The sequence below is a fragment of the Chroicocephalus ridibundus genome, chromosome 9 (genome assembly GCF_963924245.1).
Source record: "Chroicocephalus ridibundus chromosome 9, bChrRid1.1, whole genome shotgun sequence".
Classification (NCBI taxonomy): domain Eukaryota; kingdom Metazoa; phylum Chordata; class Aves; order Charadriiformes; family Laridae; genus Chroicocephalus; species Chroicocephalus ridibundus.
Genome location: NC_086292.1, coordinates 15,869,528 through 15,886,316, shown reverse-complemented (window position 1 = coordinate 15,886,316; position 16,789 = coordinate 15,869,528). Strand labels below are relative to the sequence as shown.

The window sequence follows — 16,789 nt, the reverse complement described above, 5'->3', positions numbered from 1 at the left end:
TGGCTAAAACTGATGAGACACTTTGCCGCATAGGAAACTCCATTTTAGATTTTACTCGCTATCATTACTTGTTCTCTTAAATGAGACTGCATTATAAGCTATTTTGTTTGTAAATAACAAAGGTGTCCAAACTGAACCTTAGAAGTTTTGGAATCACTTTAATAAAATGTGATTAGTTGGAAGAAATAAGTTTCTGGTTGGCTTAATTTTATCAGTGTTTGCTATTGTATTGTTTCTCTACTACCTTCAGTTGTTACTGACAAACATCTGATTCTCTTTCTCTTTGCCAACTGAAAGCCATAAACAACAGCACTAGATCATGAAAACCCCTGAAGGTTCTCACTGAGAACAGGATGTTGAGTCTCCATTAAAAATCTTAAATGGATATTTAAATCCATCTAGTATGTATTACACTGGATTTACACAATGAACTGTTAGCCAGAATGTTACAGAACATTGCTGCATCCATGACAGAAGTCTGTTATTTTCACACATAGTAGACTTCAGTAACACATTTCCAGCCACACTTTTAATATCAATTTTCATATCACAGTTCTAACACTGTACTTGTTTTGACAAGATTCATTCCCCACTTAACAAACCAAAAGACTAAGATTTTGAAGGCCAAACCAGAACATAGCGCTAAACTTTTCACTAAATTTTATCACATATTTTTTCATAAAGTTCTTAGCCTCCTGTTAAGCTATGTGTATTTTTGGAAAAAATCAAATTACAATTTTACCTCTTAACACATGCCATCTGAGAGACATAAAAACTGACTAATCACTAAGAATTACCCTACATTTTGCTATCTGATCTTTCATCTTAGCTATTAAACTTTAAGAACAAAATATATATAAATAAATAGTTTTAGAGAATGACTCATAGCCTTCAAATTATTCTAAATTGAGCTTTCATCCTTGTTTCCCCAAAAGAAAAATAATGAAAGACCTTGTTTCTTGTTGACCATTACAGTAGCACTGTATTTCCTTGACATACCTGTGTTACCTGAAAACCTTGAAAGATTACGTTCTATCTAAAAATATTAAAAAATGTTACATTTATTTTTCATTTTATATAGTCCAGAATGCAAGGTATTTTTTATATACATATATATAAATAAAAAACATATTTATCATATATAAAATAATAGCTCCAAAAATAATTTTCCACATGGGAGAAAGTTTTGAGTATAATACTCAAAACAAGATTGAAAGTATTCTTAAAAAGAACCCCCTAAAAAGAAACACCAATTCTGAAAATGGCTTTATTTAGTCTGTCATCTATTCTAGAGGCCAGATACATTCCTTACTTCAAATCACTCTTTCCAACCTTGTTAACATTTTTCCCTAAAACCCCCCTGTCCTTGATATGCTGACTGTCAGCACTTGCCTATCCTTTTACAACAGATACTGCAGCGTGTAACACAGTGCGTAACGTTCAATCCAGCTCTCAGTTGCTTTCTGTGGTAGGAAGATTTTAAAAGGACAATTTATCCTTCAACATGAAAAGACGCTAACACTTAGAAAGATATTGTTTCTAAAGGACTATCTGTGCCAACACTACTTTAGCGACTGGTGTGCTTCATCCCCACCACCATCCCCATTTTCCTTTTTATAATCAGCATTTGTAATGAGAAAGACTAGAATCTCCCAGCATATTTTAAGCAATACTGGCACAGGTTAGCAGAATTCCTCAAAAGTTTAAATTGCTTATATATACGTGTGTGTGTGTGTATATATGTATGTGTGTGTATACACAAAGTAGTCTATGAATATAAACAAAAGGCTTTTAGGAGTTCACTTTCATCCAATTTACTGTGAAAAATGAAAATCATCTACTCTGGCTTGTAAGAAGTGTCCAAAATTGCAAAACTTAGTCATTTAGAGAGCTGTTAATTCTGTCAACCCAGAAAAAACGCACAAGTATTCACAGTCTGAATTAGGCAAAAGAGCTGGACCTTGCTTTCAATTTATTGGGCTATTGGCTTTCTTTTTATTCATCATTGTTTCATTCTGTTTCCACTAAAATAAGCATTTTTTATGGTTAATAAGCCTAAAAAAAATAGAAATACATTCTGAAAAATTTTCTATCAGATAACATAAGTTCCAGGCAAATACTGATTTAATATTGCAGTTGAAGAATTGAAGCAGCAAGAATCTTTTTCCCAAGTCCAGATATGGATAGCTAAGTAGATCCTGTTGTGACAACTGCTAACACTTCTGGAACTGTTAGAAATAGTTATTTTGTTCACAATTATTTTCTATTTTATCTGTGGCTTAAAGCAGTCACATTGATTCAGCATATTCAAGAGTCATATACTTCTGTAATAATGTATTTTTACATAAGCATAATCTTTAATTAACTTGTAAACTAATCTATTAAAAGAGGATCCACATATCCGCTATTTTGATCCTACTAACTTGTTATAAAATCTGATGGAAATGAAGATACGCTCTTGTAGCTAATTATTCTCATATAACTCTTTACACAAACTGCTTGCAAACTATTTCATAGATTTCAGCCATATGAGTTGTCAAAGTAAAATAACAAAAACATCAGACTAAATAAGAAGACTATTTTGTCAGTGGGTTTCACAGACAGAAAGCACATAAACAAGGGAAATTCTGAATCTTGGATTCCATCCCAGGCTCTGGATCGGAGACTTTCTGTGGGAAGTGGCGTGTTTTTTTTCCCTGTTGTCTCCCACCTCCCTCTGTCTTCTGGTCTTTCCTCTTCAACACAAATGGCTATCCCTCTCAAAGAAGTTTTCTTGTCTATTAAGTCTCCACAACACGAGCTTCTTACCCTGCTGCCCATCAGCCCTAGTCTCTCCTGTATTCAGTGCTCAACACCCAAGCATCCCACAAGCTTTTTCCTCCACACACCCAGCCCCAGAATCAGTATCCAGACAGAAGAGATGAAAGTAATCTGCTTCAAGAGCGATACCCACAGAATATTTAGTCACTTCAAAGTAACCAAGAAATGTGCATAGGTTTGGCAGATATGACAGAGAACATTCGGGAGTGGCAACGAAAAGATGGGCATCTAAAATGGCACCAGACATCTACATCTATGCAATCAAGTCCTGCTTGTAGAGGTTTCTCCTACCTCTTTCCTTCCACTTTCCATTGTAGCCCTCTCCACCTGTTTGTCTTCCTTTCTTCCTGCTCTTCTGGCTCATGAAGATACATTCTCCTTGTCTAACCAGTTCCAGGGCTTTTCTACCTTATCATTCACTATCACATCCTATTCTGTTTTTTCTACCGAACTAATTCAGTCATCCCCTCCTCAATTCCTGATCTTCTGTCCTCTTGTTGATCTATTTTCTGCCCTTCCAAGCAGAATTTTACTGGAGTCCTTTTTCAAAATGATTTCTCTCATTTTTTTCAAATATGGGTCTTTATTCTTATTCTTGTTTCTTCTTGAACCCCACCAATGATCTCAGAGCACAGAAGAATGACAAACTATACCCCTTATCCCTGGGCAAGAGTTGAGTATTCTCTTTCACTCTGTGAAGATGGCTCAGACCAGTCAACAGTTAGGAGGTCAGAAGTAAATACTTGCTCTTTAATAACTGTGATATGTCATATATGAAACTCCAAAGAATTATATCAATATATGAGATGTGCTACAGAACAAGGAAATATTTCACAGGCTATTATATCAAGAACCTGGCTGTTCCTGAGTAACTCTGACACTGTCCCACCTAATGAGAGAGTGACTTAGTTTTTTAATTAAAATCTGACCTTTGAAAACATATGGGAAGGAATCAGCCATTTAAAATCCCATTTTAAAGACACTATTCCCCAGAAAATGGTGTTTCCAGTTATAAGTGGAATTTCCTAGAAAAATTTCTTGCAGAGTCATCTGGTTAATTAGCCAGGATATAATCACAACAAAGTATTTTTAAGTGTGAACAATTATTCCCAGGTTAATTCATGGGTATTTCAGACAATGTTTGAAAAGCTCTGAATCTTGCAATGAGACTAAACTCTCTTATTATGAGCATTTCTGGCTCATACTTTCAACACTTCCAAATGTAGGCCACTATTCCTTTTTGGGGAAGAATGACCTATTATCAGATGATTCATGTTTTCATAACACTTCTTTCCTGGAACATGACAAAATACTTCTGCATGGAAAATGCAGGTATTTAAACTACAATAAAATGGATGTGTCTCATCAGCACTTCTACAGGGAGAAGAGTTCTGGCTCTACTTTTATAACACAATGAAACACCAATAGTGAAGATGCAGGTCTGTATTGCTACAAACTACCAGGGAACTGTTACACCCCTTGATCTTTTGCCCCAAATATAAAATGGTTCTCTAACCTTGTTTTAACTGTCAAATTTGGACAGAGGTGTATACATTTCTTTACTACTACATAGCATAATAACAGTTTTATGTATTTATCTGAGCCATCTAACTCAAAGGAGAGTTTATTCTTATAATCCTTTTACTAAATTCTACCTAAATACAATCCTATGAAAAACAACAAAGGTAGGCTATGAGAACCTTTATATATCAAGCATGAATGGAACTTTGTCAAGTTTCTTTAGGCCTTTAAAAATAATGTGAAATAATTAGATTATCATCCTAACAGTTTTAGGACAGCTATGTGTATTTCCACAAAAAAAACCCGCCTTCATGTTCTACTTTTTCTTCTTGCATCCTCTTGTACTTCCTTTCTTGTAAAAATGGAAAAGATTGGCTTGCATCACCTTAAATTAAAATTTTGAGATAAAGAGAAATACTATTTGAAAGGGTAGCTGTACGTTAGATAGATGAATAATTCTTGATAAAGAAGGATCTTTGCATCTGACAGCTTGTCTGTTTGGTTTTGTTTTGGTTTTTATTTTTTCCTCCAATTATACACAGCTGATCTTATAAAAATGTTTATTCCCACAATCTTTGATTCCATTAGATTCTTAAATGAAACAGGAAAAGTTCCCACTGCAGAAAAATTAACAAAGCTGTGGATATAAGCAGTGTGTATCTTTAATAAAGTGTGACTGATAGCACTCCTTCTATTAGCAGTAGGAAGCTCAGATACAAGAGAAAAATAATGACAACAAAAAGGTGGAAGAAAGAGGAATACAAGTGATACTGCATTCCAGAAGCAAAACATTCCTCAGGCATCAGAAAATACAAAAACAAACAATAAAAACCCAACAGCCTGCCTGTTCAGAATCTCCTGCTCAAGTAATCATTAATCTCATCAAAGAAGATTAAAGTTGCATGTTACACAGAAGTATCTTTAAATATACAGCACATCAAGTGCAGGAGATTAAAAAAAAATTAAAAATGTGGAGTCCAAAATAATACTGGCTGTAATAAAAAAAAAATTAAAAATCTTCCACTACTGTCAATCCCTGATCATGCAGGAGTAGTAGGAGAAAAAAAACCCACCCAAACCTCAAAACCCCCTCCACGCTCCCATCTTATGGATGGTCTCCCTATCCATCATCTCAAATAAAATACTGGTTCCCTTAGTCTGCCTTTGTTTATCTGACAGCAAAACTGTTCCAAAGCTGGACTTAGTCTGAGCTAATTAATAGTAAGGTTTGAATAGCCTTTCACCTACCTTCACCCTCAAGGATTTAGTAGGAAGCTTAGGAGCTGCACCTCTTCCCCTGCAAACAGTACCACAAACTCTTGTCTCAAGAGCCTATTGGTGGCGCTGGGTCCATTAAGCCAAGAAATTGAAAGCAGGTGTTGCTGCACCATCTTTGTCTAATCACTAAACAGAAATTCTGAGATTCCTAAATGCAGAACTTGGTTTATGGACTTTTGAAACGTAATAGATTCCAGGGGGGTAGATTTTTCAAATATCAAAAATCTTATACTGAGAAGTTATGCACTGTACCTAAAAATTAAAACCATACCATAGTTTCATTTACCACAAATTATTGTAACTTCAAAAGGAAGTTTACCATGCAATGCAATGGAATGGAAACCTATCTTTCCCTAAGCAGAAAGAAAAGCAATTCGTAAAAAGCAATTTGTAAAAAGCATTTGTAAGTAAAAAATTGATTCAATTTCCTTTGTCATGCTACAATTAACAATATAAATAACTCAAAGAATTGAAAAACTAAAAGCCAAGGAAAGGAATTTTCTTAAATCATGAAATTCAGATTTTTTTTATTCTATTTCATAAAAACTTAGTTATGCATGTTCTCTTTCTGTCAATACGGTCAGAACTGACAGTGGTTCTCACAGTCTAATACTTTTTTAGTACAGGATTTTATTTCAAGTTTGTCAAATTGGTAGTTTGAAACAAAGTTTTGCCTTCCTGACATCTTATTCAGGCTGATCATGCAGTATACTTCAGATGTAAATGCCCCATACCCAGTACTACAATTCAGGAGAAAAAGTGTTTTACAGTCTTTAAAGTTACTTTAAAATGAAATGGAAAAATACATGGAGGGTGTTTTAGTATTTGCCACCTAATATTCAGTGGCTAAATAAGGAAAAGGAGGATGTAATTTGACTGGTATATGTGACTGGTACAGCTTGGGAAGGAATGGAAAGAGAGAGGAAAGAACCCAGTATGTTTCTGGAGCCCAGAAATGCCTACAGATATCAGGATGCAAACACAATCATCAGAACTTGGAATAGAACCTAAAACACGTGCTTCCCAATGCAAATTCTTTTCTCCAGCAAACTGCCATGAAACTACCACCGAGAGTGTGTTCCGGGGAATGCATGATATAAGACTATTTTTTAATAAAGCAGATTGAAAAAGAAGATACTTTAGAGAGGGGGAAAAAGAAAAAGATTATGATTAAGCTCATAAAAGCAAGGACAGAAAGTCAGAAAATGCTGGAACCGAAAGTTCACATTCAAGTGACATACAGTCCCTTTGTGAAAATGCTTTATGATCCAGAATTTATTTGAAAGCACACAGACATGTCCCTGCAGGAGTTCTGACTCCGTGTAGTAACTGTATGGACTTGGACCTGGAAATTAATTCAGCTTATGTGAATTATATGAGCAAAGTCTATAGCATTTCTGGCTCATTTGTTGAAGAAATTAGAAGGCATATAATAGCAGTTTTGCAAATAGAGTTTTGAAAATAAAGAAAGACTCATAATTAAAGTCAACTGAATATCATTCCAGATAACTGAATTCCCACATAAATCTGAATAAGTAGCTTACAACACATTTTTCACCAATGGCAAATAATTATGTTCATTTTCTAGATGCCAACTGCATGAAGCTGAAGCTACAGTTCTCAGTAGCTCTGAAAACCTTAGCTACACTTAAACCCAAGAGAGACTGTATTTTAAACTTATGCTATAAAAGTAACAAGTGTTATGAAGAATTATATGGTAAGCTTCTCCCGAAAAATAGATTTTTGGCGATTTTGACACAAATTGCTCTGTGCATTAGATTCCTATCTATAAGACTAAAATTACAATATCATTTTTACAAGTGTGTTGTGAGGATGAATTAATTAGCATCTGTGAAGCACTCAGTAAGACCATATAAAAAAAGCCCTGACCCTCACGATGAAATTATCAACTCAAGGGAATGCAGAGCTAAGCTGAAGTGTGTCAAATAAGACCTCAACCCTACACTGAATGATAAGGATAAAAATGGAACTCTGAATACTTTCCGTTCAGTGAATAGCGCTCAATTTTCTCTTGAATGGAGCAGAGATCCTGTGGAAAAAAACTGCTATACAATCATGAGAAAGCCATTTGTAATTCATTACTCTGTTCTATATTTGATTCTGATTAATGTTTGCTTTTCCTTCTCACATGATTTTTCTTTTATTCCCATTTATAGTCCTTTTTCATATTTTTTTCTAAACAGAACACAGTGTCAGCAAAATTGATTATAAGGAACTTTCCAACCTAACATGTTATAGTGCCTTCACAATTAGGCACAGAAAACTCAGCCATTCACTGTGATTTCACTTCATCTAAAAAAAAAATATATAAAAAAATTTGATGGGCAGTTTTGATTGCAGTATTTGTCTCATGCGCTCTGTCAGCAGTGCCCACTTACTGCAGTTTTGTTGGCTAAAACTTATGGGTACACTGTGGATGGAGAACTACATCACGTTTCTTCCACCCAGTGAGAGAGTCCAGTCTACAGCATTATTACAGCACAGGCCCTGTCTGATGTTCAAAAAGAGAGTGATCCAGACGGAAGTGTGGACCACACGACAGGCCACAACAATACACCCAACAACTCTCATTATGGCCACTCATGCAAAGTTTAAACCATACTCTGACACTTTATGATAAACGGCTTAGAAAGTATAGCATTCATACCCTGAAAGACACCTGCCTAATATTGCATGCCATTAAATTTGCTGCTCACTGTAGGACATGCCATTTTTGAAGTAGGCTACACTCTTTCTGTCCTCCACCAGCCTACACCCCTGTTTTAGATATAGAGCTATCGCTGAATGGGAAATACTAGCAATGCCCAGCCCTGCTTGATATGCTCCATCATCTCTGAGGAAAATACATCCTATGTGTTCACATTCTCTTCAGCACTCATAGTGAACTTTCCGCTAAGCAGTCCAGCAGAAATACATTACGTTTCTGGATAGAAAGAAAAGCTATCCAGAGATCCAGACTGCCAGAATGCAGGATGTAGTAGTCTTAATGCAAGTCAAAAGCACGAGCAGTTTTACAGCATATATACTGCACAAGCTGTAAATTATAATGACGTGGTATTTCCTGGATATCCCTGCACTAACTCAGAAATCAGACCAAGAGGGGAAACCGGGCTACAAAGGGAACACATTTGGTCACTGAGATGAAGCAGCAAAGCAAGCAAATGATGTCTGTCTTCAGGATTACATACTGGGATAAGCATCTGTGATACCACAGAATTAAAATTAAATGCGTTTTACACTGTTGTAGTATTCTTTGTTGACTAAATCAGTCTAAGAATAAAGTAAACTTATGTACTCATACAAACCCCACTCACGTTACTAAAACACATCATTCTCAAATTAATATGCATACTTCAAAATAATTATGCTCTTGTAACTTTCACTGGATTTTCACATGGTGTTCATTGCTATTTAATGTTAGAAGAAAGAGTAAGACATTGAAATAATACAAAAACATCTCAACTAACAAATGTAACACTCAAATGTATTTTAATTTGTCAGTTCTGGAATCTTCTGCAGATAAGCCTCACGGCTACCAATTTATCCGCCCACTTTTGCCTTTTTTCCTCCTCAGGAACATTCCTGGATTCCTCCTCTTGTAGAGAAAATAAAAATACAAAAAAATCCCGAGAAGGTAGCTGAAGACAGTATGTATAAGAGATCATACTGGGAAAAGCAGCCTGTCTCTTGAGGAGAATGTGCAAGAACATCCCAGTGCCTGCAGTGGTATCTTACCCTCTAGCTTTTGTTAGGATCTTAGGTTCCCTACCCTCCTACAGCCTACCAATATCAGAATGGTCACAAAGTGGGGGACTAAGGAGGGGAGACAGAAATCTTTACCCACTGACTCCTAAACTTCACAAAAATCCCTTGTCCAAAAAACTATCATCTCTGCAGAAAATTTTAATGGTGTGACCCATTCGTAATGCAGAGCAGCTGGGATGTTCAGAAGACACCTAACTGGTCTGCTCAGTGAGCTGCAATTTACATATATAAGGGATTTATTTTGTTTCTGGGATGATACTTCTGGAAGTTTTATTTGAAATGAATCATTAGGGAGGCATTTAACTATTTTTATGCAAGCCCAAGAAACATACATTCCACTAATCATTCTCAAAGCACATTAATGAATGATATGTAGTTAATTTTATTTGTATATATATGTATTTGGGGATTACTTTGGTACATTCCAAAAAACTGCAACATGGCTATCAAAGGACTATAACTCTTCTTTAGCTGCTTGTATAGTTACCAGTTGCACATGAGGCCCTAGATAAAACAGGTTTTAATTAATTTTTTTTTTATTACAATCCGTTTATTTAGATAAATGTTAAATAAACCACTTTCAGAAATCTGATTACGCTTCCCAAAAAATAAATAGTAGGACACTGCATGAAAACACATTTTGATTTCTTGACAAATTAAAAAATGAAATCACCCTAAGGAACTGAGGCTTGATTCCGTATTCTAACAGTTAAACCTTAAGCTGCTTTGCTACTTACCAAACCCTCACTGGGCATAATGCTGGTGAGATGAACTACCTCAAGATGTGCTGACTGTGACACCAGAGAATCAGATGAGAGCGAAATGATGTGGTCACAAATCCCAGACAAGGTTTTACACTACGAAGAAAAACAAGTCAATATAATTCCTCATATTAAACTGAAACTACTAGTGAAGTTCTTATTCTGAGAACTACCTGAGAATAAACAGGTAATTTTATTTCTTAGCACTGTAAAAACTACAGGTACATGAAAGCCAAGAACAAGAAGTTAATGAAACAGAAAATATCCATAAATGTCAAGAAAATGTACATGCACGTACAGTTCTTCTGATTAACAGATTTTACTGTGCACTGGTAACATCTGTATATCTAAACTATTTTCTCCCCTCCAATTATATGCCCTTTTTATAAAATTGCCAAAATCCTGATGAGCTTTATCTTATCTGTCATTACAATGTATCATTATAAATACAATGGACGTTGAGTAAAATATGTTAAAAATAAATGCCTTATGCACAACCTAATAACATATTTTGGCTACCAAATAATGAGAGCAACCCTACCAACAGTGATAATTAGGTGACTTTTTCATTATACAATTTGGAAAATATTTCCTTTGTTAAAAATTATACTGGCAGAAAAGTGCCTTAGTTAATCCATTTCCTGAAGTAAAATTCTTACGCATCTTTGAACACATCCTTTAATTGATATTCTAGATCACTACAACTATGCAATAATTTTATGTTATCCTGCCTTCCAGCTAAAGATCTCAAAACCTTAATGCCAATCCACACGAACACCTTTGAAGTAGGAACCCCATTGCACAGATGGTAACGGTGCTACGGACAGATTAAACCTATCCATCAAAGTAAGTCTATGCATCAGAAAGGAGCTGATCTGTACTCTTGGAGAATCTTCATATGTAAAGATTTATTCCCAAATTTGCATCTGTTGCTTAAAATGTTCCTTTAAAAAGGCTATGCCTAAAAATATTTGAACCTAATCTGAAAGCATTCACTTAAATGAATTTCAGAATGGTGTTCCGGTCGAAGTTGTGCTGTATGCATCTATTTTCCTTTGGGGACTATACTCTCATTTTCCCTAATTATAGCAAATTCTAGTGAAATCCCTTAAGGGAAGTTTTATTTCAGGCATTTGCAAAAGCATGAGGATTTCTAATATCTCATTTGATACTATATGTATAAGTTAAACAAATAAAGTTGTCACAATGAATAAATTAACTAACTGAATTTATAGATCATATTTCCATTCACTGTATAGTTACTCATCAGGAAATCCAAGTACAGCTTTGGAGTACTGGATGTGGCATTTGTATTTTGTATCAGCTGCAAGATGCAAAGCATCACATTCAGGTATGCATGACTGCGTCTCAAGGTCAGCATCACCAGAAATATTTTTAGCAGTTTCAGCTTTGGGCCAGAGCCCCTAAACAACACTTTAGGCCCTGTCGTCTACCACCAGAGACAGAGAAACCAGCTTGCTCAAAAGATGTGTTATACTGTTATTCTACATATGAACTGATGGTTGACCCTGACTGTGAGTATATGCTTTCATCCAACTTTTGAATTACTGTCATATAAAAATATTACTGTGATTTCAAACTGAGACCCTCTTTGATTCCTTAACATTTAAGATCATATGTACAGATCAGATGCAGACTAAATCCCAGAGACAATACTTTCTACTTCCTGATGTAATGTTTTAACCTTACAGTTGTCACAGGGAATACTTTTTCAACTTCGGAACGAAATAAACCGCAAAGAAGTTTTCAATGAAATCTAGTCTTAGTCCTGTTTCCGGGGAGGGATAGGGTTAATTTTCCCCGGGATCCGGCAGGGACACAGGTATCCCATCCCAGCGAGCCGTGCCCAGCCTGTAGCCGGGAGGGGTCGGGGGAGGGGGCAGGAAGTCACCGCTTGGAGCAGGGAGGGGCGTCCCGGGGCCGCTCGGTGGGCGCCGGTACCGCCGTCGTGTTTGTATGCTCCTCTCTCAATATTATCGTTGTTTTCTTGTTCCCTCTGCTGTTCTGTTAAACTGCCTTTGTCTCAACCCACGAGTTTTGCCTTTTTCTTGCGATTCTCCCCCACGGCTGTGGGGGGACGAGACAGCGGCCGCGTGGTTTTTTGTTGGCAGGTGAGGCTGAACCACGACAGTCTTATGAATCTTCAAGATCGTCCCATGATTCAGAAAGTTAATTAAAATCTATGTAGGATTTTAGCACCAGGAAAATATTCAAGAAAGTTATATTAGAATAATTAAAAATACCAGTTTGCTGTAAAAGTACTTGAGCAGATACAAGAGAGGCCTGACGTCAGATGTAAATAATGTGAAGGCTGAGATAGCATAAACAGGAGCACAATTCATGAATAATAGCACAGCGTCAGGCAGTAATGTTTGACATGGCACTATCATGAGATGATACATTAACATACGCTAAAATATTTTTGGAATAAAAGAATAGAAAGGACCAAAGTCTTCGGTACTGGTTCCAAAACCACAGAGAAGCAAAGTGCACGCTCTCCAGATGGTGCAGTACTACCACACATAAGAAAATCTCCGACAAAAATGGGTTCTTCAAGAAGTACCTGCTGCAGAGGACCTCTACATAGAATTTTACAGGCTGTCCAACACCTAAACCCATTTATTACATTTCTCTCAATGCGCCATAACAAGAACAGAATCTCTAGGAAAGCACTAAGTTTTGAACAAGGCATACAGCTTGTACGTGGAAGTATTTTTAGTGTGACAGCCGCTGCTGGGTCTGTACAAGAAATGGAAGTTAATAATCTGTATTTACTGCTGAGAGAAAGAACAACTAGCAGGTTGTAATTTTTGATTATCATAGGTGTACAGTATTAGTCCAAAGAACTGATACAGTTCTGATAACCATATTTTGCTAAACAGATACCCAAACCCAAAGAAACATGACTCTTGGACACGTGGTTTAAGTGATCCTGAAGATGACTCCTCCATAATTTATCTTTTCCCATAATACCTGAGTTGCAGAATAGACACAGTCTAGTCATATGGCTACTGAGGGAATGGCAGCTCCACCTGCAATCACACCATCTGAGCACACGCTGGCCTAGTCTGCAGCTCTTCCAAACAAATCTACACCTCTGTGAATCTCTCCAGTAACCAAAAAAGAAAGTCAATCATGGATCATAATTTTATAAATCTGTCTTTAATTCCAAGTATATCTTTCTTAATATCTTTCAGAAATAAAAAAACACCATGTGATGTTTGAGTTATAGATTCTATCTCTTACAAACGTAAATTTTACTTTAGAGCATCACAGTTATTTTTCTTGAGTATTTTCTTTAATTTGATTTTATTTTTAGAAATAAAATGACGATAAAATACCCAAATAATTTACAAAGCTTATTCTTGAATTCAGTATCCTTGAAATAATAATTATTTTTTAAAATACTGTGAGAAAGATGGTGATTCTTCTCCCAGAGTTACGATGATAAACAGGTTGATTCTCAGAGCCTGGATGCTCCGGATCAGGTACTTTGAGGTGATTTTGCTCGGGCTAAGACAAGTTCTACTGCCTTGAGATCCAGGCTCTTCACTGTTCATCACACTTTAACTGCTGAGCCTATGGGATACTTAAAAATGGAAACTTTTCTCTCATCTCTTCTTCCTTTTCAGGCTTCTAACCAGAACAGGTGGAAAAGTCAAAAGTTACATTCTGCTAAAGATGTATTTCTAGAAGTCATATGCAGTTAGAATTGTGGATTAAAAGGTGTATATATGTATGTATGTGTGTGTGTGTATATGCACGCTCCAAATCCCAGAAGATTTTGGGTGCTTTTAGAAGTTCTTTTCAGAATCAGGTTTGCAACAGTAAGGTTTTTTCTAAAAGTCACTCCATGCTTTCTGAATTTAACAGCACATCAATGTTTTATGACAAATTTTAATCCCTGCTGGAAGCAGAGTATGTGTAAAAGGCTTTAAGAAAAAAAAAAAGACCAAAAAAATAGTTAGGCACTTTGTCAGAGCATGTCAGAAGCTGATCTGAACTTGTAAATCCTTTGAGATTTCCCTTTCAGCATCGGTTTTAACTCTATCTCAGTGTCAGTACAAGTTTTCAGTGCCAGTACGAGGAAAATAAAAAGTATTTGAACTAAAAGGCCAATATCTAATCAATAACTTCATATAAGATTCTTCCATTCCACTTTGCCATTAGATTTTTGAGTGCTGAAGGCACAGAGTGCTCAGTCTGACATCCAGTGCAGCTAGTAATGTACCAGTCTGATGGATCCATTGCTGTAATTCCATGCCAGCAATCCTAGTAGGAGTATTACACTAGTAAGAGTATTGTGAAGCTTCCGAAACAATCTAAGAAAAATAATTATGTATTGGTAATGTATATGTAACAGAGAGCATTACTCCAGGGAACTGCATGGAAAGGAAGAGTGAGAGGGAGTATCTGGCCTTGCTTGCTAAAATAAACAATCATAAATTAGGAAACAGCAGAAGAAAGCTGATTCTTAAGCCTTAAACTTGAAAGACTTCCAATTTAGGAAAGAGTAAAAGGACTTGGTAGGAATGATTCTTAAGTGAATGACTGCCATCTTCCGTAGGCCTCCAATCTTCAGAGAAACTGGAAACAATATCTAACGTGAAAAATATTTTATTGATATTGTTGGGGTAGTCTCTCTCAATTTCTTTACATTGATGCAAAAAAAAAAAAAAGACATTTTGGAGTGTTAAACCTAGAGTACTGGGGTAGTTATTAAACTGGCTGGTAGGAGGCACAACTAACTTGCACTAAATTGGTTGCAGGGGGTCACAAAATGTAAGCTGATACCTCACTCTCATCGCTGGTCTTGAACATAAATTTTAACTTTTTATCTATTTGACCTTATTTATGGAAACTTTAACTTTTAGAAACTGATATAATTCATCAGAAGTTGCGTCAAATAATAAGGAACTTTATTTTCTTATGGTAGCTTCAATGTTTTTTTAAATCATTTAAGTGGATGGGATAGGATTAGAGAATACCAAAGCAGAATACTTAGATTACTTACCACATGAAGAATTTTATTTTCTGTTTCATACACTGTACAATCCTGTGGTAAAATAAAACAAAAATAATGAATACAGATTATTTCAAATTTCCAATTGAGAAATAAAAGAACGCTTTATGCTGATAACTATCTCTTACAGATGTACCTGTAAAGACAAATGATCTCTTGAGTTTTGTCATGTCCAAAAGGTTACTTTACAGTCTTAAGAAACTTGACTTCTCTTGTAGCTGGTTAACATCAGGGATCTATTCTTCCCTTTACAGTCATGAAAGTCATGCTGAATACTGACAACAATATAAATGTAAGGCAGAGGGGACAGATTCATGATAGTGAGAAAAGAGTAACTGAATATAATTAATCTAGCATGTCAGAAATTCAGTGATGCAAAGAACGAGAGATACATTGCCTGGCCTTAAATCAGGCAGAATGTTAGCTGTTCTACAGGTTGTGTGGGGTGCAGACAGCTGTGCCAGACTTACCACTAGGTAGATTGTGTTACTATAAAGCATGGGAAGGAAGAGTAAATAGAGAATATTTTGACAAGTAGTACAATGATAAAGATGTCAAAACATGGTGTGTCCACACAGACAGTTTGGTGCACTCCCATCTTTTGCTTCAACGCCCTGATTGCCTACACCATCCACAAGGCACAGCAGCAGTCCCACCTCTTGGGAGAAGCCACTTAACTGACTGCTCTAGGTTTGGACTTTGAAAGGCACAAGTCACACCAAAAAGGGACAAGAAAGGACATGGGCTTGCTCATGCTGAGCATTGGTCCAGGGATATCCAGTGGGTTTCACTGCCTTAAGGCCCACACAACTCCATCTCAGCTTCCCACTACACAACATTGCTATTAACCAATTCAGGCCTGAAAAGCAATATTCCTGATCAGCCTCTTTATTTACTTAAGACTTGTAACTTCAAGAACAGTCATTTTCCTATTTTAGTTATCTTTTTAAGAAGAATAATAAATCTTATCACTACACAACTTAAGAGTCATTACTCCTTTAACTTGCATTTTGATGTAGTGATATTACAATGGCTAGAATATGACTTTTCCTTCATGAAAGAAAGTATACAAATCCTTAAAGAGATCTACTGCCTCTACTGCTTATTAATGTTTTGAAGATTTCCTCCATACAATCCTCTATAAAGCATGACAGTATTTAACCCTTTTGTACAGGAGAGGGCCCAAGTGCACCAAGGCAGCTGTCCCCAACCCTCCTCCTCCCAGTCAGCACTCCAGATCACCACAGGGGCTCTCAAGCTATACTTTACTAAAATATAAAATTAAGAGGAAAATACAGAAAACTCAAGTTTGCCAGACAGAGCGAGATGAGAATAGACTCCCTGAAACCCTTGGTCACCTCTGAGGCCGGCTGCAGCGCCTGTGGCCCCAGAACCTGTCACAGCTTGTGCAGCCCACCACACTCCTGCGTGGTGAGCAGCGGCCTGACACGCCTGCCTGTCACCAAGGGGCTGCTGTTTTGTAGCAAAATCTGAGGAGAAGATATTTCTGAGGTGTTCCGGAGCCTCCCTGTGTTCAGGGAGGCCGGCACGCCGGCCCTGTGGCTGGCAGGAGCCCTGG

The 16,789-nt window shown here is 36.6% G+C and overlaps 1 protein-coding gene across 3 annotated transcripts in view; it reads right to left on the bottom strand.

Annotated features, from left to right (window-relative positions):
* The window catches only part of LOC134520563 (connector enhancer of kinase suppressor of ras 2-like), a 212,699-nt gene that overhangs the window by 92,576 nt on the left and 103,334 nt on the right, over nt 1-16,789 (bottom strand). For 2 of the 3 annotated variants that reach the window (XM_063346115.1, XM_063346116.1), the window contains exons 5-6: nt 15,202-15,243; nt 10,143-10,262 (exon numbers count right to left, since the gene is read on the bottom strand). In XM_063346115.1, the coding sequence (XP_063202185.1) occupies nt 10,143-10,262; nt 15,202-15,243 (162 nt within the window). The remainder of the gene's footprint in view (nt 1-10,142; nt 10,263-15,201; nt 15,244-16,789) is intronic. The other variant, XM_063346117.1, reaches the window with a different exon arrangement.